The sequence below is a fragment of the Sinohyriopsis cumingii genome, chromosome 1 (assembly GCF_028554795.1).
Source record: "Sinohyriopsis cumingii isolate HCF-2022 chromosome 1, ASM2855479v2, whole genome shotgun sequence".
NCBI classification, from domain to species: domain Eukaryota; kingdom Metazoa; phylum Mollusca; class Bivalvia; order Unionida; family Unionidae; genus Sinohyriopsis; species Sinohyriopsis cumingii.
Window position 1 is genome coordinate 35,341,836 of NC_142961.1, and position 26,397 is coordinate 35,368,232.

General features: G+C 34.9%; 1 protein-coding gene across 1 annotated transcript; it reads left to right on the forward strand.

Moving 5' to 3' along the window:
* Positions 1 to 442: 442 nt before the first annotated feature.
* Positions 443 to 26,040, forward strand: LOC149806690 (neurocalcin-delta-like). The gene is made up of 3 exons (XM_089956620.1): positions 443 to 591; positions 17,387 to 17,803; positions 22,994 to 26,040. The coding sequence occupies exons 2-3, from the start codon at positions 17,426 to 17,428 to the stop codon at positions 23,183 to 23,185; spliced, it is 570 nt and encodes a 189-aa protein (XP_089812746.1). The 5' UTR covers positions 443 to 591; positions 17,387 to 17,425; the 3' UTR covers positions 23,186 to 26,040.
* The last annotated feature ends 357 nt before the right edge of the window (positions 26,041 to 26,397 follow it).

A 26,397-nucleotide genomic window follows, 5' to 3' on the forward strand; every position in this document is an offset into this window, starting at 1 on the left:
TCTGTACGTTGTATATCAACGTCCTTTACTAATAGGCCGCAGACGGTTCCACAGTATAGGAAAAAAAACAACATTTTGTACTCTCATTGTTGCTGTAGATACTGCACAATGAAAGATTGATCGTCGCCTGGAATGTTTGTCTGCCTTAGGTGCTATTGTTACTGAGGTCAATAATTCGCAGAAACTAAAACCTTTCCTTTTCTGTTCAAGAACTGAGTCAGCGTTTTATCGGGTAGGTTGGGCAATTGGCAGAAAATATAAGATAGCATAGTGGTAAATTGTTAATATATACGAGACACATTTACACTCCAGTAATTATCCATATATGGAATACTTTACCTTTACCTCCCGGTCGTTCGCATTCAATCCCGAAAATAACAAACCTAGCCTGTCCTTAGAACGTATATGCATTGTCACATATATTGTCAGTTCGATAATCAATACTCACTGTCAATACTGTGGAGCAATAGTAGCAAGTTATATGTTCCTGGTTAGTAAAGCCCGACATCTATTCATGTTACCCTGTGTGCGAAGTATTCATGAGTTGGAATGTAGTGGAATTGCCTTGTTTGTGGTTAAAGTCGTTTAAAGGTAAGTTTCGGGGATTTGAGGAATCTGGAGCTTTGTCTTATTAGATAAGGTATGGTGATCACTGAGTGTATGCGTTATGGAATTTTCGTAATACTTATTTTTTTGTAATGAAGAGGATTACAGCTATGAGCGAGGCAGTGCGTCTTCAAGGTCAGACATAGGGAAAGCTGAACATGGGCAAAAGGGTCTTTCTTTTTTTCATCATTTTCGTTCTCCGTCTGCTCGTTTTCTTCTTTTCACTTCTTCTTAAATCGCTTTGGTTTATTCTTTTTCAAATTCATGGGTGAAACCATGAATATCGTTTAGGAGCACTTGGGTGAGTGGGGATGGGATGGAAGCGTAAACATGTATGAAAGGATATGTGAGACGGAACCCCCGTGGGGGAACCCCTCCCCCAACTCCTGCATTTTAAGCATTTCCAGAGTATAGTTGTAACCATCAAAACTCAAATAAAACTTACTATAGGTAACGTTCCAGTTGTTTCACGTTTACTTTTAATGGTGGTTTGGAGAGAGGGGCACATACCCTCAACCCTGTTCAACCCCCTTTCTGGATTAGCCTTCTTTAATTAGTGTACTGAAGATATTCAACATCCAATATTAGAGTCTGCCAGTACGGAAACCCTCGAGGTACAGAAATGAGGTTCATAATTTATGCATGCGGACTTGAAGTGAATTGCACGTGCAATTAGTCGTCAAGATTGTACGAAACTCTATGAATGACAGTCAGAAACAGACTCCAATGTGAAGTGGGAACAAAAATTAAAATATCACAGAAAAAGTAACGGCAATATAAGAATCACGTGACAAAAAATAACTGTGCACGTGAAGGCACTGTAGCGTGACCTTTACAGCAATATGAGAGTGCCATCACTATAAACATTATGGTTATAAGACAGAAACTTCAGACTTTTGGATATGACTTATCTACAGTTTTACACTCTTTGATAATTCTAAAATTGTTGTTGTTGTTGTGGGATTTAACGCCATTTTTCAGCACAAGATAGGCTATACATGGCGGCCAGTATTAATGGTGGAGGAAGAAACCGGGGAAAACCCCGGAAAGAACCACCGACCCACGAGAAGCTACTCGCAAGCTTTCTCACATACCTACATAGACCGAAACCGTTCTAAAATTGTAACTTATGTACTGAAAGAGAGGCTATTAGTGTACTGGGAGAAGACTCCTTGGTTCTTGTTTAGACATAGGTAATGGATCTGCCAGGGCCACCTATCTACTAACAGCCATTGGTCCATTATTGTAAATTAAAAATTATAATAGATTTAATATCAATACTATTGCGAGCTGCGTGTGAATCATCACATAAGTACACCTCGTTATATCTATTAGCTTACGAATTGTTCCTCCTCTCGTAGCCACAGGGGCTCGTTACAAAGAAAATTTGGAGTATCCGCCCTTCAATCAAGGGATGGGGATTCTAACCTGTAATAATATAACACAAAGGAAGACACCAATCCGCACCCCTCGGTAGTTCCAACACTGCTAGTTTATCCTAACTGCGTCTGCTAATTTCCAACTTAAGCCAACCGTAATCAAGAATAGTTCAATTTTCAAAACAGCTCGACACACTTAGTTCAGTTTGTGACATAATGGAGAAAATGCAATAATTGTTCGCAGATTTGGACGTTGGGACAAATATCGTCTAGAAGTGCCGTTTTGCATTCGGATAGTCTTGGATTTCACAATTGACCGAAAGGTAAGATCGGAACAACCTCGAGTCAGCAGTTCAACAATAAGTATGTTTTAGGAGTTAACATTGCACTGTGCAACAATGTAACCAGCAATCAGCACCAAATTTACCAAAATTAATATTTGTTTTTGCCACCAAAATTAAAACGCATTTTTGTTTTGCATCCATGAGTACAGACGGCTCGAAGAAAAGAAATACAATTGAGGCAAGTTTGCAGCTGCTGTTGCAACACTTGCACGGCACCATATCTAGCTGGTTAGCAGTCAATCGCCTCCATTTTATCGAGTCGGTTACCAAACAATGCCTCCGTTTTACCGAGTCGGTTAGCATACAAGGTCTCTATTTTACCGAGTCGGTTAGCATACAAGGCCTCCGTTTTACCGAGTCGGTTAGCATAAAGGCCTTGACCGAGTCGGTTAGAATACAAGGCCTTCATTTGACCGAGTCGGTTAGCATACAAGGCCTCCATTTGACCGAGTCGGTTAGCACACAATGCCTCCGATTTGCCGAGTCAGTTAGCATACAGGCCTCCATTTGACCGAGTCGGTTAGAATATAAGGCCTCCATTTTACCAAGTCGGTTAGCATACAAGGCCTCCATCTGACCGAGTCGGTTAGCATACAAGGCCTCCATTTTACCGAGTCGGTTAGCATACAAGGCCTCTATTTTACCGGGTCGGTTAGCATACAAGGCCTATATTTTACCGAGTCGGTTAGCATACAAGGCCTCCATTTTACCGAGTTGGTTAGCATACACGGCCTCCATTTTACCGAGTCGGTTAGCATACAAGGCCTTCACAGAAATTAGCCATAGTCAGAGATTTGAATTATATCGAAACCTTTCAAATCTTTTCGGATTTTCTTTCCATAATGAAAGCCTTGCAAAACTTTAAATCTAACAACCTGGTAATATTCCAGATCTCAGAAACACGATTTGCTCATACGATATGGAAAATGTTTTGTACTGTTGGCTACCTAATCAGAATTGAATTAAGGGTAATGAAAGGACAGATAAAGAAGTCAATCTTGTTCTTTTTATGCGGCTTTTATAACTGAAAAATTGGATCCTATACTGTAAAACATTTATTTTTTGTGTGTTTACCATTATCTTTTTTTTTATCTCTTCTTAAATGAGTTTGATATATTTACCATTTCATCCTTTCTTTTGTAAAACGCCACATTTTCATTTATTTGGATGGTTTTATCTGCCTAAAGTTCTTGCTTTGCAAGTTTAACATTGACATTTTTGTAACATAACTTGAATCGGCCCCATATAGCTAGGAGTATGCAGATGTGCCCATTACACAAATCTTCGATATAAAAAGGTGCAAAGTCGCCATTGTCTTTCTTGACGTTGCCAAAATTTTACAGCTGCTGTGTGAGCATTTTCTTGAAGTTGCCAACATTTTACAGCTGCTGTGTGGGCATTTTCTTGATGTGGCCAACATTTTACAGCTGCTGCGTGGGCATTTTCTTGAAGTTGCCAACATTTTACAGTTACTGTGTGGGCATTTTCTTGAAGTTGCCAAAATTTTACAGCTGCTGTGTGGGTATTTTCTTGAAGTTGCCAACATTTTACAATTACTGTGTGGGCATTTTCTTGAAGTTGCCAACATTTTACAGCTGCTGTGTGGGTATTTTCTTGAAGTTGCCAACATTTTACAGCTGCTGTGTGGGCATTTTCTTGATGTGGCCAACATTTTACAGCTGCTGCGTGGGCATTTTCTTGAAGTTGCCAACATTTTACAGTTACTGTGTGGGCATTTTCTTGAAGTTGCCAAAATTTTACAGCTGCTGTGTGGGTATTTTCTTGAAGTTGCCAACATTTTACAATTACTGTGTGGGCATTTTCTTGAAGTTGCCAACATTTTACAGCTGCTGTGTGGGCATTTTCTTGATGTGGCCAACAAGTTGCTAACATTTTACAGCTGCTGTGTGGACATTTTCTTGATGTGGCCAACATTTTACAGCTGCTGTGTGGGCATTTTCTTGACGTGGCCAACATTTTACAGCTGCTGTGTGGGCATTTTCTTGAAGTGGCCAACGTTTTACAGCTGCTGTGTGGGAATTTTCTTGAAGTTGCTAACATTTTCTTCGTATAGCAAATTTTCTTTATGAATAGTCACTGAAAAATGGTCCGTCAAAATGGATCAGAAAGATTAAAACTTAAATGTTAGTCGCCAGATTAAAGTTGAAAAAGAAAAACTTTTACTGCAATTTGATATCACTCAAGAAGCAAACACTGAAATCCATTTGCTTTATATTAACGTAGAGTATACGGTCGTGTTCGATAGTCCAGAACTGTATACGACATGGGATGCTTACAAAATAAGCAATGTCCCTAAAGTATATGTAATGTTTGTTGCTGTAAATTCAAGCCTGATTATTAACAGTCAGGATATGTATTCTGATCATAAAGGTCTGCATTAAAATTTTGGCGACATTTGAAAAGAATGAGATTATAAGTTTATCTGTATTTCAGTCTGATATAAATAGAAATGTGAATTTCTATGCATTTTAATACAAAAAAAAAGAAACTTGAGTGGTAAGGTACTTAAGATAAAAACAGTAGATAACCCTTTCAAGTATATTCTTGCCAAACCTGATTTTAATTCTTCGCATGTTTTAATCTACTTATATTGCTCAAAAGATCACTGTATTGAAATGATCGTCGCTGAAAGGCTCTTTACAATATGAATCGAAATTACGTAATATATAAAGTGTTTTAGATCTGTCTGTCGTCTGAATATGTCGTAATCGTTTCGAACACCTTGAAGACGCAGTTGTTTGCAATGTAAGGATTTGTTACAGAGCTAGATAGCAGCGAGCTGCAGTTTTTTTTAAGTAGGTTATCTATAGGTTCTGTAGGTTTCACAATGCAGCTAGCTGCAGTTTCGTAAGAAGATTAAGAATAGGTCTCATATTACAGCGAATCGCAGTGGTGTAAGTAGGTTATCGAACAATAGGTTTCACGTTAGACCTTTGTTTGACATTCGATTTGAAGACGGGGTCATGTTTGGGTGCTTAGTGACAGCTTTGTTTTACAATATGTTTTAATACGTGGACATATTTGGATACTTATTGACTGCTTTGTTTGATAATCTATTTTAAAACTGGTTAAGTTCGGAGTTATTTTGGGAAGTAGAATGTTCGTTACCACAAACTGTACATTGCCTAGAATTTGTAATAGTCAAATGCTCTTTAGTTAACAAGCAGGTTTTGATATGTATGACTTCGCGAATTTTATTACAAAGAAATGTTTGTTAATGATGTTGTAATCCGTATACGTGTGTATAAACAAATAAGAAAACAGCCCCCTCACCCAAAAAAATCAAAAACAAAATCATCATTTGGCTTTGGATGCGGAATTCTTATATTTCTCGGAAATGTTTGTTACTTCTCTCACATTGGCAAAAGTTTAAATAAACGTTTTCGCCTGTCCATTTTACGCTGCTTTTGGCATGTAACTCAGACGAGTATTTATATTCCCGATGCATGTTACAACATATGCTTTTCACATGTTACTCAAACGAGTATTTATATTCCCAATGCATTTTAGCATGTAACTCAAACGAATATTTATATTCCCAACGCACTGTACAACATTTGCTTTTCGCATGTTGCTCAATGGAGTATTTATTCCTGCTATACATATTTCATTAACATTTTGTGCTTGACCCTTATCCGTGATTGATTGTAAACTTCTGGCCTAAATGACTATTGTCATTTTTTTAAAGATGTTACTTGAATTTTAATTCAAGACCTAGCGTTCATTAATATCTTAGAATGTTCGTTAAGCGAAATTGTTTACGAATTTTACGGAATCTTCCATTTTCAAATGACCCACATCCAGAGCATTTATTGTGTCATAGGTCAGGTGACCGTTTGTATATGAAAGATTAGGTAAACAATTGTTCATTCCTCTCTTAAAATCAGTCTGTGGAATCACATTTAGATGCGTTCGCATATAATTTGAGATGAATCTCTTATTGAAAGTATTCATTGGAATTACAAAGTTCTCATTGACGTTTTGGATTTAAACACTATTTTGGGATAATCGATTAATCATTCAAAGACATTCTGGATTGTATCATTGTGATATATAAACACTGTTGGTACATCAGCACATTCAAGATTATTGAATTCATAATGAACATTCTATACATTGGGACTTGTGATAGGACATGTAAAAGTATTTAGGATGCTCAAATCATATCACCCAAACGAGCATTTGTTCCAAATACATTTTTTTTACATAAGTATGCTTTTTGTATGTCACTAAAAGGAATATTTATTCCCAATATATTTCACTACATATGCTTTTAGCTTTAGAAGATTGTACCAAATGGCTGTACGGTGTATTTTAACTTGAAAGATATCCCAATCACGAACATTTCTCAACTCAAATTTGACCAAATTTGAAGCAAGTCAGTAGTGTTAATTAGAGCCTTGTAACATGAGGACAAATTAAATGCTGTTGAAATAAACCAGATGAGATGGTTTGGGGTCATTTATTAAGTGAAATAAATAAATTTCGAATGTTCACTTTTATGTTTATCTGAATGGCCAAATTGTACTTTCTTACTTGAGAATTGTTGATTAAGCCCTATAGAGGAAGCAACGTATATATATATATATATATACATATATCCATACATACAGTAAGATACAAGTGCGTACGTGATTTGGATTTCTAACATAGCTTCAATAATTTTTCAGTCATATTGCTACGATGTCTGCAGTGTGGCAGTTTATAGTGATGTCTAGCACTGGGACATCATGCCGCAGACATGTAGCATGATGTCCCACCCAGTCACATTATCCTGACACCAGGCCGACCAGTCCTAACACTATCCTCTTTATGCTGAGCGCCTAGCGAGGCAGCTGTTAGTGCAATTGTATAAGTCTTTGGCATGACTCAGCAGGGGTTCGAACCCGCGACCTCCCGCATCCGGGGCGGACGCTCTAACCAAGTGGCCAACGGAGCGGTCAGTAACATACATACGTAAATGCATACATATATACAGTAACATGAATACATATATGCATGCATACAGTAACATACATACATACATACATACATACATACATACATACATACATGCATGCATGCAAAAGTTCACATTTTCGTAACATAAATATTGGATTTGTCGGTCCAATTTATTTGCAGTTTAGACTATAAACACATTTATGCTTCGTTTTTAGTAAAATGGAGAGAAAGAATTGGGGTGGCTACACAGAGACAGAAAGAGAACTTATTTCGTTATTTGAAACAAAACTAAGACGATATGCTTTTATAAGTAGGCATGGTAGCCAACATCACATTCATAAATATATATTTTAAATAATTAACTGAAATTCTGAGCTTTAAAAAACTGGTGCACCTTAAGTATAGCTTTTTAATTTATCAAAACCCTCCTGACATTTGACATTTTCGTAACATAAATATTGTCCGTCCAATGACCAATTATCAGATCAAGGAAACGTGCATATCTTACTGAACAAATCTATGAGGTGCTCAGCAATTATGGAAAATTTCAAAAATTGGCATAATATCCAGCCAAACCCAGATGCACTGGGAATTCAGAGATAGTCTTGATCATAATGTGTACAATTTTAATTTGACCATATCAAAATACATCCTAAAATGTAACACATTTTTAAATTAATTAATTGTTATATTTTCATCACTTATTAATCAAGGAATTTCCAAATGGTTTCCAGTTGATCTTTCTAGGTATCATTGTAGATGACGTCATCGATGTACGTATCACAGTTACCTAGACCAGATGTTTTCATTTTAATAATATGCTCGAATGTTGACGGAGAATTTTTCATACCAAACGGCATCACATTTTATTGATAAAGTCCATCTGGTGTAGCAAATCCCGACATTTCCTTTTCTCTTTCCGTGAATGGAATTTGCTAGAATCCTTTCAAAAGATCAAACTTATTGACATATTTTGCATTTCCAACATTGTTAATGCAGTGATCGATTCATGGCATTGGAAATGAATCTGCTTGGGTAACACATCTGCTTGAGTGGTGGTACAAACTCAAGCCAAGAAACATCAATTAAAATTTGGAAGAAAGAAATGCCCAATTATCATCCCTAATAATACATCATACAAAAACCCATACATCATACACATACCCATACATCATACACATACCCATACATCATACAAATATGGTCTTGAGAAATCACATGATAAGCTGGAGAAAGGGGTGGGTGGTCTAGAGCAAGAAAGAACAAGTTTTTAAGTCTACAAAGTAGCTTTTTTTTCACAAAAAAAACCGTATGCTTTGATTTGGTTTCTAAATTTGAAGAACTTGAAAATATATATCGCAGTAATACACTAGCTTAGAGAAAGATGCAAAGGGGGAAACATCGTGTTGCTCACGTGCAACGAATTTTGAATGATAACGCAAAAACAAATAACAGTGAGCCTGTGACCATTTGAAATTGTACACCGCGCCATTCGACACACCTAAGCCTATTGTGGTCCCTAACGCCAAGGGTAACCATGCCATTTTTAAATAGACTAGTTTCACGATTATCTCGTTAATCAAAAGCGAGGCTTACGGTGTATGTCTCATGTATGTGTACCGAAGATAACGTTAGACCATTATAGCTGTATATCCTCTTAGATCTGTTATTGACGATTACATCTGCATAAACTGAGATGCATCCTTTTGATATATATATATATATATATATATATATATATATATATATATATATATATATATATGTGTGTGTGTGTGTGTGTGTGTGTGTGTGTGTGTGTGTGTTATTTTCATGATCTCCCTCCCAGTGTGCACAACTTGAGCGAGAGTTATATAGAGCGTGAATAGACAAATCAGCAACAACATCTGCAACAAACACCACTCCAAGTCAGCTCGATTTTATACCAAAATAAATTATTTGTCATGACTTTTAAGACTGTTTCAGATTTTGTTATTGATCTATAGAAAGCTGAAAGAAAACATATGGAAGCAAAGGCGTTTGTCTCAGATTGTGTTACGTCCCATTTTTTGCTTTGAGAAAATTAGTGTTGAATGAACTCAAGAAACAACGAAAGAGCAGTTGTTACGCGGTTTTTCATCGGGATGCCAGTTTGCATTAAATATAGGACCAAACTAGGGTCCGAAATCCCAGTAAAGATTTAATTTATTATAGTTATTATACGACCTATGAGTCGCATGATCTTAAATAGTGTATAAACTGATTGTCATCGATAGGGACAGTCAGGGCAAAAGATTTAGAACTGTGTCATGACTTTGCTATAAATTAATATCTTGTTGGAAATCAATGCATTGATATTTTATTCTCGTTCTCTCTTCTTCTTTATTTATCCTCCTCCGTTATACATCGCCTAATTTTAGCTGTTACATGTATGTGACGTCTATTTTCTTTTTGATATCATTGAATTTAAGACGCATTGAGAACAAAAGTCTGGAATATTTGCAGTTAAACGATTATCGCTTATCAGAATGTGATTTTCAGGAAAATTTGAAAATTAAAGAGCATTAGGTCTGCTACGATTTGATATTCACAAAAACAAAATGTGTTCTATATCCAGTGTTGGTGATAATCAAATTAAATGTTAAAAGGAATGACAATGCTAAATTACAAGTATTATAACAGAATTTAAAAAAATCATTTAAACTTTAGGAAATTATCAACAAAACTATGTGATTTAGAATCTCTTCTGGATAAATCTACCGATGAAGATGCACAAGATATAATAATAATAATAATAATAATAATAATAATAAAAAAAGGAAGAAGAAGAAAGACTGAATCTGACCATTTTAGCTCTATGATAACTTAGATAAAAAGACGAAAGCTCTTAAAGACGTCATGCTTTTATGTAGCCTATTACAAAAGATGGTCAGAAATGTGCAAAATGTTAGAAAAAAAGAATATTAACTATATAGACATTACCAGATTTATTACCGAAAGTGATATCAATGTTTTATCATGGGATATCAAAGTGATATCAAACTGGTATCAAAACGCAAAAAAGCGGACCTATTCGAAGAACCAGTCAAGTTTTACACAGATCTTTATAAAAGTAGAAACTCATTTCATAATTGTTGTAAGGAGAAAGCAAAAAAAAAAAACTGTTTTTTCATGCTGTCAATCAAACTGCTTATTATGTTAGTGATATTAAATGAGAAATCAACATGAGACAGGTAGGCTACGAGAAAAGTGTGTATTTAATTAACTTCTGGCTGAGATGGAGTTCCTATAAGTATTATGTAAAGTTGTATTGCTGGTTATATCAACTGTGTTGCTAGGGTCTTCTGAGAAATGTTATATGTCTGGAAAAAGTACAGTTGACCTAGTGCCAAAACGATTATCCTAAAAGAAAAATAACACAGACCCCTTTAACTATTAAATGTCTCTACGGGATAACTGCAAGATACATTTCATTTCGCATATAAAACATCTTCAAAATTAATAAATGGTCAAATTAGGTCATCGAAGATACGTAATACATAAAATAATTTATATTACATGTTTTTGTTTTAATATTTAAGAAAAGAAAAGGAAATATGATTATTAATTTTTGCTGATTTTGACAATGCTTACGACTGTGTTGCTGATAAGCACCTGAAGAAGTTACTATCATTTTCTGGTGTTTGAAAATGACTTAATGAAATGGATTACAGTTTTATAGACTAATTCTAGCACTTGTGCTATAAGTACTCGGTGAGGATACCAGTCGAACGAGGTTTACATCAGGCTGTCCATTACACCCCCTTTTTGATTTGCACCATCGCTAGGACTTTTCTTTTCATTAACTGCAAGAAGCCATCCTGATTTAACCCTTCTTACAATTATCAAACATTGTTTTATATGCTTCTTTGACTGTTGGCTGTTTGGTAGAAACTGGCTGAAGTGTAGAAAACGAATCAGAGCTCTGTGACAGAAAAAAACAATAAAATAGTTTTCCAATAACCTCTCTTTGATGAACTAAGATTCCCTTGCTGTGCAAACAAGACCAGGTGGAAGTCAGTGTAACTCATTACTCCTCCATTAATAGTCTGGGTTGCTGTGAATCTCGGGCTCGGTCACTGTAGGCATGTGAGACAGCTTGCCATTGACTTCTGGCTCGGTGGTTCTTCTTCCACCAAATATACTGGCCGCCCATCATGCCCTGGTGATGTGAATGTTTTGGTTTTAATGTCCTTATTCAGCAGCATAATGTGCTGTAAAATGGAGTTAAACCATAACAATACTACCAAGCCATTACAAAAAGTCGCGATGATCTACCCTTCCCATTTTGCTGGCTTTGTTAAGGTGTTTGCGTTTGCCCGTGACCATATTGGTTTTTGCGTCCCATGTACATACCGTCCTATCAAGAATGATGCAACTTGGTGAGGGGATGCATCTTGGTGTGCACTACTTTCACTGCAGTATTTCATTATAATTCATATATTACGCTTCACTTGGCAGGGTTAAATTTTATGTTTGATATGTATTTCTCAAGCACCGGTCAAGCTAGAATCGATAAATCGATGTTACTACCACACCCTGATAACAAAGGTCGATCATGACTTGCATTTTATGTTACACTGGCTTTGTTTAAGCTTCTTAGTTTAAATCATGATCGTATCAGGTTTTGGTATGCTGCTTTTTTTTCAAAATTCATTGTTGGGTGCTGTTTAAGTTTAATCATGAATATTGATAATTGAATGCATTTTAACAGCCAACATTTTGTTGTCAATATCACTTTGTCTGAACTTATTTTCTGCATTATAAATTAATTTTCACAGTATCTGCTGCTGTTTATGTAAGCTTCGCAGTGGTGACCTTATTGTTAATTATGCTCGGTTTTTATGTTGGACCGCTCAGGTGGCATAGTGGTTAGAGCGTCCGCCTCGGATGAGGAAGGTCGCGGGTTTGAACCCAGGCCGAGTCATATCAAAGATTTATAAAAGTGGTATTAGTCGCTCAGCATTAAGATGTCAGTGTTAGAACCGATCTGCCTGGTGTCTAGATAGTGTGACTGGGTGGGATATGATCATACATGTCTGCGGCATGATGCCCCAGTGCTTGACATCACTATAAACTGCCACACTGCAGACATCGTAGCGATATGGCTGAAAATTTGTTACAACTACGTTAAAAGTCCAAAATCGCACAATTGTTATGTTGTACTCAAGAGAAGAAAGAACATTTTTCATGCGGCTGAATTAAATCCAGCAGTTATAACGTATGTGCCCCTCTTTTGAAACCTGTGCAAACAAACTTCTGAAGTACGTATGTATTGCAGCCAGTGTATATCATTTTCGATATTTTGTTCAACAGATAACTATTCACTTTGGTTCCTTTCGTATATTTTTGACAACATACGAAAATGTGGAAAATACGGCGGTGTATTACTGACACTAAGATATAAAATTATTTGTTATTATTTTTATTATTTCTTAAAGATATTTTTCGAAACAAGAATATGTTTTCGTTATGTAGAGTATTTAAAAAGTTCTAAATATAAATGCGCCGTTCAACAAAGTTCTGATTATTAGTGCGTTGTACAACACAACAATTCGGAATATTAGTGCGCTGTACAAAACAGTTCTGAATATTAGTCTGCTGTACAACACAGCTCTGAATATTAGTGCGCTGTGTAACACAGTTCTTTAATTAGTGAATAGTATATGCGTACAGTATCCTCTCGGAACTTAACAAGAAACGAATCACAACTAAAAGACAGCAATTTACTTGCTGATGATAGTTGCTGTGCTTGTTAATTTATCGTTTATCTTCATTCCTTTATTCAAAAAGTATTTTGTAAATTATGCTAATTTTGCGATAAACAACTTCCCATAGAACATGTTGCATGTGGCGCAATGATATTCTCGTATTTCGTGGAAAATGATGCAATCGCTGTATGGGGGCCAAAACAGGGCTTTAAATAAACACAGTGTCTGTAATAACATATCACATCGTCGTGCGTATTAATGTACTTAAAATTAACAGTTTTAAAATATTAAATGTTTATGATAGTTATGAGCGTATACAAGCGAATTTATCGTGTACTTTCTAGAAACATTACTCTTATAGTTTCACCCATTTAATTTCCTCTTTGTTGAATTCAATAATTAAGTACCTATTACGTATCCATTACAAGTTTTCTCGTAATGCAGTGTGGATCACTGGTATAATTTCATTTACATATTTTGGGGTATTATCATATATAGATAGAGCTATATATGATTTCATTCGAAAGGAATTCAAGGTTACAACATAACGACCCTTATTCTCTACCTTGTTTTTGGCACTGAGCGATATGTAAACAAGGTAAATCATGTGATTATGATTGCAGGAGTGTTAACATCATCAAGTCGATGACACTATTCAACAAGGCGGGACGTGATTTGGCTTTCGGTATGAGATGTAAGAGACATTATTTGTATAGTGGTCAAAGGGGAAGTAGATCTGATACGTTTTCTATTAATTCATTGTCTTCTAATTTATTTCCAGAAAAGGAAACATTGTTGAAAGAATTTGTTATTTAAATACTTCTATTTAATAAACCTGCCGTTATAAATGACTGGCAGATAGTACGTATGTCTATTTGGAACGGAAATAGTCACTACCACGAAATTATGCAACCCGCGAGAACATGAAAAAGGTTTATACGCGAAAGAATCCCCACAAAGTACTATCCACGCACCTCTACACACTTTCTCGGTATGAGCATCCAATTATTAAATGCCATTTTGTATTAATTTTTGGTATGACGTTCACACACTAAAAAACAACTTCCGACCGCATGGTAGCTTTCAAATCATTTGCCCCTCAGCTAATCTGTGATAACTGGATTGAGCAAAACAAATTATTTGCAGCTGCGTAAGAACTGGTGGAGGATGCGGAAAATTTCAGTTCATGTTGGAAGTCTCTCACGACGGCAGATTCATGCGACGATGTATTCTCGTGGAGTAGGGTGCGCACCGATGGTTGGCTAGTTTTAAACAACATTTGGCAACACTTCGGAAGCATATTGAATGCCCAGTAAAACAATCAGATTCATGCACAGGCACTTCAATGACCGGGCCTTTAGCATCGGAAAATGAGAAGAAATATTTCTTGACAAATTCATGCTTATGACAATGGTAATATATCCACTGTGTATCGGGCATCTTTATTAATTGTCACCCTCACAGTAGTCACTTATCACTCACCAATCGTAAACAACGGTCTTCCAGAACGTGTGTTTTCTTTCATGGATACGCGCCATCTTAAAAACGATGATACCACCTCAGAATTGCATGATATAACATAATTCTATCAGTGAAATTTGTATAAAAGTCAAAGAGTACCATAAGGGAGTTTGGATTTTCGTGCTAATTGCTCAGTAGCACAATTGTCCTCCTTATTTGAAATTTTTACCTAACTGCCAGATAATGTTTATCGAACTCTATGCTGTCTCTCGATCGGCAATAATTGTATAGACAGGTTCAAATAAACAACGTCACAATAAAATATTAAAACTTTTCAAATACCTCTCGTATTTCAGATTTCGGAAAATACATATCAGCAAGAACTAAACGATTTTATTGTTATTTCAAAATATATTTTCGAAGTAACGAAAATCTCTGTTATTATGAACGATTCTGTTCGAAATGACCAAAATATCTTCTTTATATCGAAAAACCAGTTGAAAAGATTTCGTTTTTCAAACTAAATAAAGAAACCAAAGTTATTTTGGTCTTTTCCTTATTAAGGAAAACAAAAGTTGGGAAATTTTCAATTTTATTTTATTGCAATAACACTTTTCGTGGTAATGGGAACCTTTTCACTATTTGAAAGTGTGTTTTCATTATATAGAGGGTATTTGCTTGAAACTAATATATAACGTGTATATTGAATAAGTATTCTCACGAGTGGCAAAGTCACAAGTGAAAATACTTAAGTTCTTCACCCAAGAGATGAGATATATCCGTTATTCACTCGTTTCAATCATATTTTCGTGTTGTTTTTAATGCTCAAACGTATTGGAAAGCAAGATGTGTGTGTAGTTTGTATTACAGATCGTTGAAGTAGCAATACTGAATCACCTTACATGGCCGATGCAATTATTCCTTGCTGCAAAGCCGCTTGCTTCGGTCTTCGTTTTTATTATCCCTACGCTTTTAAAATAAAATGTGTTGATAATGTTATCCTGACCACGCGTACGTACATGCATATATAATGTAGCTCTACACCGTTTAAAATAACGACTTTATAAATCGGGGTATGATCTGGATTGCACATAAGATGGGTGCAACGAATAGGAATTTCAGTCCACCCTCTGGAAGTGGAGCATATTATTTCAGTGTGTGTAATTTTATCTGAAATGCTAAAATGTGTAACAATTTCAGTCATGTCATTCCCGATCTATGTTTAAGATGAAGACTTCAAGTATCGGTTATATGATGAATGTAGGGACTAGGGTGAATGGGACTTTGCAAATTTCCACGACAGTTTTTTTTATTTTTATCCTTTGAAAGCTGGAGAGACATATACACACAATATATATATATATATATATATATATATATATATATATATATATATATATATATATATATATATATATATATATATATATACATAACGGGTAATTGTGGTGAAAACTGAGAAGAATATTGGGATAATGCTTCTTTGCTTGAGACTTTTGTCTAGTTTAATTTAATTTCTTTTTCTTTTAAATAACATTCTTTGGTGATCCTACAAAAGATCGTACGTGGAAATGATAATAGACTGGTTCCCCGGCAATTGTTGTAGTTCGTGAGATGTCCACTGTTAGCTTGCTTAATGAGTCTGCCTTTTTGGTCCAGTCATTCGCGATCTTACATTCGTTTGATATTAGACCAACAAATGCTTGATGAATATATGAAGCCGTCACTAGATCCACTTTGAGTCATTCTCCGTTTAGATGGTCCATAACATATCCTTTGTTATTATTTAATCCTTGATCGTCCTTTTCATTTCTTGAATAGCCGTTCATCTGGGTTGTTTTCCGATTAATGTCTCTAATTATACACTCGTTAACTGGTTTCCATCCAAGCGTAACAAAGATTTTCTAAACCTTTTTGTTTTCTCTCAATAACGATGGCGGTTCTTTCTTGTTGATGAGTATCGTCTCTAATATAATAAAATGGTCTCATCAGCGACAGTTCTTGATCTTCCAAACCGGGTCCATCTGTATCCCCCTTTCTATAGTTTATGGAGCTTGTAATTCTGTATTTTCCTTGATTACGTGTGCTAACTTTCCTGCTCCGTATATTCCTTGAACAATCCAGCAATCAGTTATGCTGGTGGGTGGTTGAGGCAGAATGCTCTTCTTCGTGGTACCGACTGCCTTTCGGCTGTTATCGGACTAAGACATCCTGTTAGTAAACTGTAATACACCCGTAAATCTACGTTCTGATGCGGTGTTTCTCATCGATGTTTGCATGTCATTTGGTTATTTACAGGAAAAGGTTTGGGGTCAAACACTAAACCACAACCTAGATGAATAGGACACGTCCTTGGTCTAACCTTTACACGTTGACCTTTCAGGCAGCAATGTTCGCACCATAGCTATTAAATCGACTATCATTGCTCTCAGGGTCAAGGAACAGCGGCCTCACCAGCACTGAAAGTTGCAGCTGGACTCATACATATCTATCTATAAAGAATTTATTATTATTATATGACGATATATTCCTACAGTTTAGACAGTTTATACACCATCGATACTAATTGGCGCTATTTATGTCAATGCACCTGTTGATGAAGTATGTATGTATGTATGTATGTATGTATGTATGTATGTATGTATGTATGTATGCATGCATGCATGCATGCATGCATGCATGCATGGATGTATGTATGTATGTATGTATGTATGTATGTATGTATGTATGTATGCAGAATCTACTTCAGGGTTAACACGAACAAATGTGGACCTTAAAAATCAAGTTACATTATCCGGCATGCATAACAAACGAAAGCTCAAAGTTGTGTTGATGCTACTAATAATAAGAATTCGCTCTTTCATTCATATTTACCTTCAACTTAAACTTATATTTTTATCATCAGGGCACATATTTGGAAAGGAAGATTAACTGGGATTGAAAGATGGGACACAAACATAGCAAACTAAATGAAAAAGAGGTGACAAAACTCAGCAAAATTTGTGACATGTCGCCAGCGGAAATCAGGGAATGGCATAAAGATTTTAAGAGACTTCTCAAAGGAGGACGTTACCTCACTCCGCAAAACTTTAAACAGGTCTATAACGAAATGTTTCATGGCGATGCAACACATTTCGCGGAAAATGTTTTCAGAACTTTCGATATGGATGGAAACGGCAAAGTGGACTTCAAGGAGTTTTTGATTGGTCTCAGCATTACAGCCAGTAGCAATGTAGAAAAAAGGTTACAATGGGCGTTTAAAATGTACGACGTTGACGGAAGCGGAACCATTTCACGTCAGGAAATGTGTTCTATCGTACAGGTACTTAACTTTTTTGTGCATGTTATACAACAAGTCATAGAATAATTTCGGACTGAACTCATTAAAATCCTTTCTCAATCATACCACAATGCTTTTCTGAATGTCAAATAATTGAAGATCAAAATAAATAACACATACATCATAATGAACGATAGAAAATATCCTGTGCATGGCAACATGTTTTGATAAAATACTTTTTATTCATTTAGACTATTTTAACATAATGGACCATGAAGAGTAGGTCAGATTGCTTTATTTCCATACGCTGTCTTAAGTTAGTGTATTGACTTTTCGATTGCCGTTGTGATTCATGGCGGTTCTGAAGGCTTAACTTTGAGAGTTCCATTCGGATTACATTACTAAGACATCAAAGCTATATAGTCAGCAATATTGTTTGCATTGTTGTCAATATCGTCCTGTTTCACGCGATCCGAGCTGGTAGCGCAAGCTTCATACCTCATATGAAAATATGCCTTGGAAATAATTTAGGTTTTATGCTTCCTGTAGTTAATATCCCATAATAGGGCAATGACATCTACTATCCTGCCGTCGTAAAGGATTCCCAACGCTACTGAAAATTAAACCTTTATTGCACTTTACAAATACTAGACCTGGCAACATTGTAGAGTTTTCAGTGAAATGAGTGTAGTGTTTATAGCATTGGTGAAAGGGAAGTATATCTCACTGGGATTTTATTTTTGACCTAAGAGTGGGTTTAGCCTATTGAACTCGCCTGTTGCAACTATATCTTTAATTCCAGCCCAGGAAGGTGTATGGAATCTTCTGTCATTGAAGTATACGTGTATACAAATTGATAAAAGCACCAATTCAAACGGTTTCCCAACGTTTCTGGCTAAGCAACTTCTTCAGGGTAGGAAAAAATGTGTATATATACAAAACAGACACTTAACACAATCTACGAAATGTTTTAGACTCCTACATGTTAGAATCACCATGGGCAATTTACAACATGAGATATAAAGATACAATGTTGTGCAGGAATAATAGACGAGCGTTTAAGTATTTCAAGTATATCTGGCAAATGGAAATCTCAGTGTGGCAGTAAATCATGTTCCAAAAGTTCTGGAGAATTAATGAAAGTATACTGATTTAAGTTTCTTGGTTTAAGTATATTGATTTAAGTATATTGGTTTAAGTATATTAGTTTAAGTATATTGGTTTAAGTATCTTGGTTTAAGTATATTGGTTTAAGTATCTTGGTTTAAGTATATTGATTTAAGTTTATTGGTTTAAGTTTCTTGGTTTAAGTATATTGATTTAAGTATATTGGTTTAAGTATATTAGTTTAAGTATATTGGTTTAAGTATATTGGTTTAAGTATCTTGGTTTAAGTATATTGATTTAAGTTTATTGGTTTAAGTATATTGGTTTAAGTATATTGGTTTAAGTATATTAGTTTAAGTATATTGGTTTAAGTATCTTGGTTTAAGTATATTGGTTTAAGTATATTGGTTTAAGTATATTGATTTAAGTTTCTTGGTTTAAGTATATTGATTTAAGTATATTGGTTTAAGTATATTAGTTTAAGTATATTGGTTTAAGTATCTTGGTTTAAGTATATTGGTTTAAGTATATTGGTTTAAGTATATTGATTTAAGTTTCTTGGTTTAAGTATATTGATTTAAGTATATTGGTTTAAGTATATTAGTTTAAGTATACTGATTTAAGTTTCTTGGTTTAAGTATATTGATTTAAGTTTCTTGGTTTAAGTATATTGGTTTAAGTATATTGGTTTAAGTATATTGATTTAAGTATATTGGTTTAAGTATCTTGGTTTAAGTATATTGGTTTAAGTATCTTGGTTTAAGTATATTGATTTAAGTTTATTGGTTTAAGTATATTGGTTTAAGTATCTTGGTTTAAGTATATTGATTTAAGTTTCTTGGTTTAAGTATATTGATTTAAGTATATTGGTTTAAGTATATTAGTTTAAGTATATTGGTTTAAGTATATTGGTTTAAGTATCTTGGTTTAAGTATATTGATTTAAGTTTATTGGTTTAAGTATATTGGTTTAAGTATATTGGTTTAAGTATCTTGGTTTAAGTATATTGGTTTAAGTATATTGGTTTAAGTATATTGATTTAAGTTTCTTGGTTTAAGTATATTGATTTAAGTATATTGGTTTAAGTATATTAGTTTAAGTATACTGATTTAAGTTTCTTGGTTTAAGTATATTGATTTAAGTTTCTTGGTTTAAGTATATTAGTTTAAGTATACTGATTTAAGTTTCTTGGTTTAAGTATATTGATTTAAGTTTCTTGGTTTAAGTATATTGGTTTAAGTATATTGGTTTAAGTATCTTGGTTTAAGTATATTGATTTAAGTATATTGGTTTAAGTATATTGGTTTAAGTATATTGGTTTAAGTATCTTGGTTTAAGTATATTGATTTAAGTATATTGGTTTAAGTATCTTGGTTTAAGTATATTGGTTTAAATATATTAAGTTTCTTCACAATATTTCTGTTGAGAATTAATATGCGGATAAGAGAAATTTTCAGTAAAAAATATTCTTAGATAACATTGAAGAACTATGTAAACTAAATTAAATTATAAAAGGTTTACTTTATTGCGTTAAAATATACAATTTTGACATCTCCAAATATCTTCATTTAATAGGACTAAGCAGACAGAAACTATCATTCATTACTATCCTTCTCAGTGTTTAACTAGAAACCGGAATATAGAAAAATCTTAACATTCCAAGTTGAAAACGATTCTTTGCCTGACAGTAGAAAATAAGAATAAACTCACTAACTCTTGTTAACTCTCTGATACATTTATTAATTTTCACCACTTGACCCTGCAGAGCCCCAAACACGAGAAAATCAATCTCACTACTTGGAAATGAATAATGGTAACTTGGTTAAATATTTATTATTCTCATGCATATGTATGAAAACGTTATTTTAAAAGTCTAAGACATGCTCGAGTTAAAAGCAAACCAACTTTTCCTTATTATGTGACGTTCTTGACAGTTCATGTCGATACATATTTAATATCTGTTTATACTAGACTGGGTTTCCTCTCTCTTGGAATTTTATTTTATTACTGGGTTATACTGCCCATTTCAAAGGTAGAGTTTCCATGGAAATCATTGGTTGTTTGTTTTTTAAATTTGAATATTACTACCTATTTCCGAAACAGAGCTTGATGTACATAAACCATTGCATATAAATACTGAATTTTCCATTTTTTTGTTCGTTTGTTATGGCATGAGTTTTTCATGGTTTACACTATCTGGGAAACAAACTATTAAATACATAGTTATCATAAATAGTCATCTTCACTTTTAGGCAGCTATCATTCTAATCCAGAATATATCTTCAAGTTATCCTTTTCTCATCAGCTGCCCAAGCCGTCATCGAAATTTCTAAATATATTTTGGATCTCGCGCCTAATACTTAACTTTGTACATACGGGTAATTATATTCCATATTAGGATTTGTTTACTTAAAATTCAACACACCTAACCAGGGCCGGCCCAATTGTTTTTGGCGATCTATGCGAATTATGACTTCCCGCCACCTCGAAAAATATTCACTTGCTTCTAATTTGGCCTCCCTTATAGCCTCACGTCCTTGGTCACCGCATGGTTCGCTTACATGATCGGGCCGGCCCTCCATCCAACAAGAAGAAGGTATTAATAAAGTATAATGTGGATGGAATGTAATGACCTGTGACGTGAAATCGAGAGTAAACAACCTAAATTATAAAAATAATACAATTTAAAAACAATATTCTGAATTCGATAGGCAGAATATGTCCCAAATACTCAGTAGCAATACAAACGTACAGATTTCCTAATAGTGATTTCAGCTCTACGTAACAACGTATTGTGTTCGCGTGTAGATATAGCGGTACGATTGCTAAAACAATCACGGGATTTTCTTTCGCTGAATACAATATTAACTGAACTGTGACATCGATATTGGCCTCCGATCTCATCGGTCAATATCATATTTCACATCTGAAAGAAATTATGTTTTGAACTCGATGTTCATAATCGAATCAAGAGCGAGATATACAATTTCTATAGAAATTCTGAATACGGTTTGGGTAGCCGACTAAAAGAAGGAAGATTTTGGAGAAATAAGCAGGCCTGATAAGAACTGTAGCTCTTAGGAAGCGGAGATGGATGTTAGGTCTCACTGGACAGTTTATCTGGTGAATTTTCATCCGACAATGACCTATTGCAGAAAAATGAGAATACTTTTACACTGAAGATACAAATAAAAACAAACTAATGATTTTTGTAGAAAGCACACAGGTGAGATTTTGACTGCGGCAATCAGGTTAATTCCTAATGCAACTGGTGGCTTTTATACTGAACCAACACTGCCACCAACCCCTCTTTTTTACATTCATTTTTGACAGGAAAGAGCTATTTTGAATATTTTCCTGTGACAAGGCAGCTAAAAGAATCAGTATGTGCCTTATGCATGAATCAAGTTCACTAGTACTATAACAAATTAGCATACTTTTCATCACCCCTCAACCATCTAGATTTTTAGATATTTACCTCTGTAGCAGACACATGTAAATACGTAAGCCAAGTCGGCTGCTCATTTGCAGCCCAAGTTACGCATTTGATCTCTAATACTCGTCTAACTGTGACAGGCAGTCACCAACAAGCCAACCCATTTCCAAGCCTAACTCAACGTAAATCTCAACCACATTACAGATTTAGCTTCTGTGTGAATTTTAAAATGCTAGGCTTGTGATAATTAGGTTCATGCCTTCTACCTTAAAAATTAGGGTCAAAATACGAAACTATCCAGTGAGACCTTAAGGATACATGCGTAACGTATGTAACATTCTGCTGTATAAACCAAGGCAAGTTTTTGGAAACTCTTGCCATGCAAAACGCTTGCTAATCTCGTACATCATCTATATACATACCACGTTTTGTCTTAGAAATGGACACAAATAGCCAAATCCAAGACAGAGGAAACTCGGTAATATTTATTTACACGTGTCTTTGGATGACGCTGTGTAACATGTCATTTCCAATTAAAGCACTTTTTAACATTTTATGTTTGCAACCTCTGAAGATGCACAGATTCATGTTATAAAAAGCACAACAACGGAAATATTCTTTGTCGCTTTACATTTTAGGTTGTTGTTTTCCTTTATAAAAATATTTTATTTTTTTGTTCGTGTCTTTAGGCTGTCTATACAATGACTGCGATAAGCCAACAGAGCAGCATTACTCCCCAGAAGCTGGCCGATGACCTTTTCAACAAGCTCGATACAGATAACAACGGTGAGATCACATGGGAGGAGTTTCGAGATGGTGCAATGAATGACGAGACATTGCTCCGCTTGCTTCAGATAGACCCAGAAGGCGGAGATGAATAAAACGTTTCCGTGGAGTTTAACAATTCAAAGAAATTGAGCTTATAGTCAGGAATCAGCACAAGGGAGTGCAGTCGTAAAATTGTATGGGACTTTTTCTTTTCATGTTGGTGGGCTGGGGTTGATGTGCCAAACATATGGAGACAAGAATATTAAACATGTCTGCCTATTCATTTGTCGATACAGGCACGCGAGGCTGCGACCACAACGAAAGTCACAATTATTTCTTTCTCCAGTGACAAAACGTTCCAATGAGAAATGTTATTTCGAACATTTTAAACAGGTCTATCAATATTGAAACTTACTGATTCCGGAACTTCCAATATCCACTTCCTGATTCCCAGTTTCCTGAAAATGTATGCTTCATTTTTATAAAGTATGGTACTTGACCCCATTATTATTCTCGTTATAAATAACGAAAGACACGGATACAAATTTTCCAGTGGTCTGCGACGGCGTAAGAATTACAGTTATGTTTAATAGCTTTTGGTTACAACTCTTTTGTGTGTGGGGGGGGGGATGTGCAAGAGAGAGAGAGAGAGAGAGAGAGAGAGAGAATGAACAGAACTACATAGGTGTATTTTCTGAGTTGGCGGAAAGAACGAACTTGATATGCAATCTGGCATAGCCGTATTCATCTGCCATTTCATGCTAGTTTTGAATGCATTTTTTAAATTTTACTACCTAACTCCTGTAAAAATTTCGAAAATATTTTGTAGCTACACAGTATCACTGGAATTACACGCAAAGTATCATTATAAAAGATCGATTCGGTGAATCTATTCAAAACAATTGCGATTTAAAAAAATTTTACTCGGTGCATCTATAAATATCGACTCGAGGACGTCAGTGAAAACGCCTAAATAATTCTAGTCTGGATGTGTGGTAAAAAATTGTTACGAATTTAGGTATTCATAAAACGCTATATTAGCCATGTAAGACTAAAATAGGTATGTAATAAAGTGGAGGTACAATATAGGAATCTGAAAAGGCGGGAAATAGCATACCGCAGATCTCTTGTTCAGAGTCATGCCTAATGTAGGAAATTGGTTACAGAAAATTGTACAACTTTGTGCCAGACCATACTACTTTGTAGTTTAAACTTTTTACCCGGCCATTAATATAATTCAATGGCTACGATTGCATCCTTGGGTACTTAAACGAAATTATTGAACTTTATGATGATCTTTTTCCCTCTTGAATCCACAGAAACATCAACTGTTTTATGGTAAAAGAGACGGAACTCAGATTCGTCGAATCGCATAGTTTTTGCTAACTTTATGAAGTATATGTATTATGAGCGAGATAGTGAAGTAAAATATATATTTTAATTTCATTTGAAGTATCATTATTAAATTGTATTAACATTACTGGATATATCAAACATGTAAAAGTCATTATTGAATTGTGCTTACATTACTGGATATATTAACCTAGACCGATAAATTAACCCCAAAACTGTAATGATATTGATCGTCGTTTTCGGGAGTGATATCGCCTTTTCATTCAAACCTTAACAACTTTGTGGATAATCTGCTCTTTCATACATTTTTGTAAAATTTATACACTTGTCGGTATTTCTTGCAACTGTTGAGCTACCGTCGGCCGTAGGGTTCTTTTGGCGACATGTACATACTATTTCCGGATCAAATCCTTTGTTTGGCGAATTGTAAATTCACGTGGAATAGCACCACCCTCTATCCTGTGGCATTTTGAATTTAGCGCTAAATATGGCTCTTACCAGAAACTGGTAAGTATCTAAACTGTACTCAGGTTTGTTCCAGAAAGATTTGCATGCAGCAAAATTGCATATTTTAATAAACAGGTGACATCAGACACACATATCGTCCATCAGTATCAACGCAGGCTTTTTTTTTTTTTTGGGGGGGGGGGATTGGGGTGGGGTTGTGTGTTTTATCGGATTGATATCAACCATGTGAAATCCATAGGTATAACATTCTTCGATTCGTATATCACCTTTGTGTGTAATAAGCATGGAATATGAAATTTGAATGAGAAAAACTGACTCTACGTATATACTTTTACCCTGGCTTTGCTGAAATTTCATTGATTGTTAATACCTATTTACTGGTCATAATGCTTGTGGTGTATGTTCTTTTTCATGTGATGTAATAAATCTTACGGATACTCTGGAACGTTTTTATATTAACTAAATGCATTTAGAAGATTGCATTACCAAACTGCATTTAATAAAATCATAGTCTTAGAACAATCAGGGTGTCAAGTCTATAAGCAGCTTTTTATTTTCAAAATCATTTCAAGCGTCATGCATCGATTAAAATTATAAACTTGAAACTGTCAAGTATTCCAAACCCACCTACCCCCTCATACATGCAAATATTACTATTTGCAAAGATTACTATTTTCTTTTTCTTTTTTTACTCTTGGGGAAATTCCCGAAAACTCGCACCCAATTAGTTTTCCTCTAGGAATGACATAAATTCAAAAGTATATACATCTGAAAGTTGTTCATCTTCAAAAGGACTTGCTTCTATCATCTAACTTCATGTGTGTCTCGACTATACTTGCTCCAAAGTGATTGTGTTTTTTTGCGTGTATTCTGTTATTTACAAAGACTTTGAGAGTAAGGTGAGAAAATGAAATCTTGGGTCAGCTGATATTTATATAATCTGACGAAGTAGCTGGATTATCTGCTTAAAGTCGATTATCTCTTTGATCATCAGCATCATCATCCATGGGTCAACCAATAGTACTCGATATTGTATCATTTGACATGTTGCTTGTATCTGAGACTAGTTATTTATTTGTGACTCATAATTTATCTGTTTATCATGTATAGATCTTTAACTTTGACCGATAAAATTCTATAACAGCTACTGGTCTTGTTTTATTTTTTTTTATTTGTTTTTTGGATATTGTCATGTCATATAAAGCATGAAAGCATTCATTTCCCAGAAATCATAATTAATGAATCTAGAATTTTAAATACAACCGTGGATAAGGTGTGAAGCAATCCGGATGTTTTCACGCACATGAAATAGGACTTCAACCATCAATTTTTGGGGGGAATTAGCATTTTTTTTGTCTGCAATTTGTAATTATGCATTATGATTGAATAATTAGTCTTGCTAGATTCATACAATTGTTCTTTGTAATCGCCTTCTCGTCTAACAACAATTTAAAATCGATTTCGTTTGAATCGAAATAATAAAATTTCAGATGATGTCGAATTC

Bases quoted from the DNA above. Each gene is read 5' to 3' on its own strand.
- LOC149806690 (XM_089956620.1), top strand. From the start codon at position 17,426: ATGGGACACAAACATAGCAAACTAAATGAAAAAGAGGTGACAAAACTC. The intron at 17,804-22,993 runs GTACTTAACTTT...TCGTGTCTTTAG, and splicing joins AAATGTGTTCTATCGTACAG to GCTGTCTATACAATGACTGC.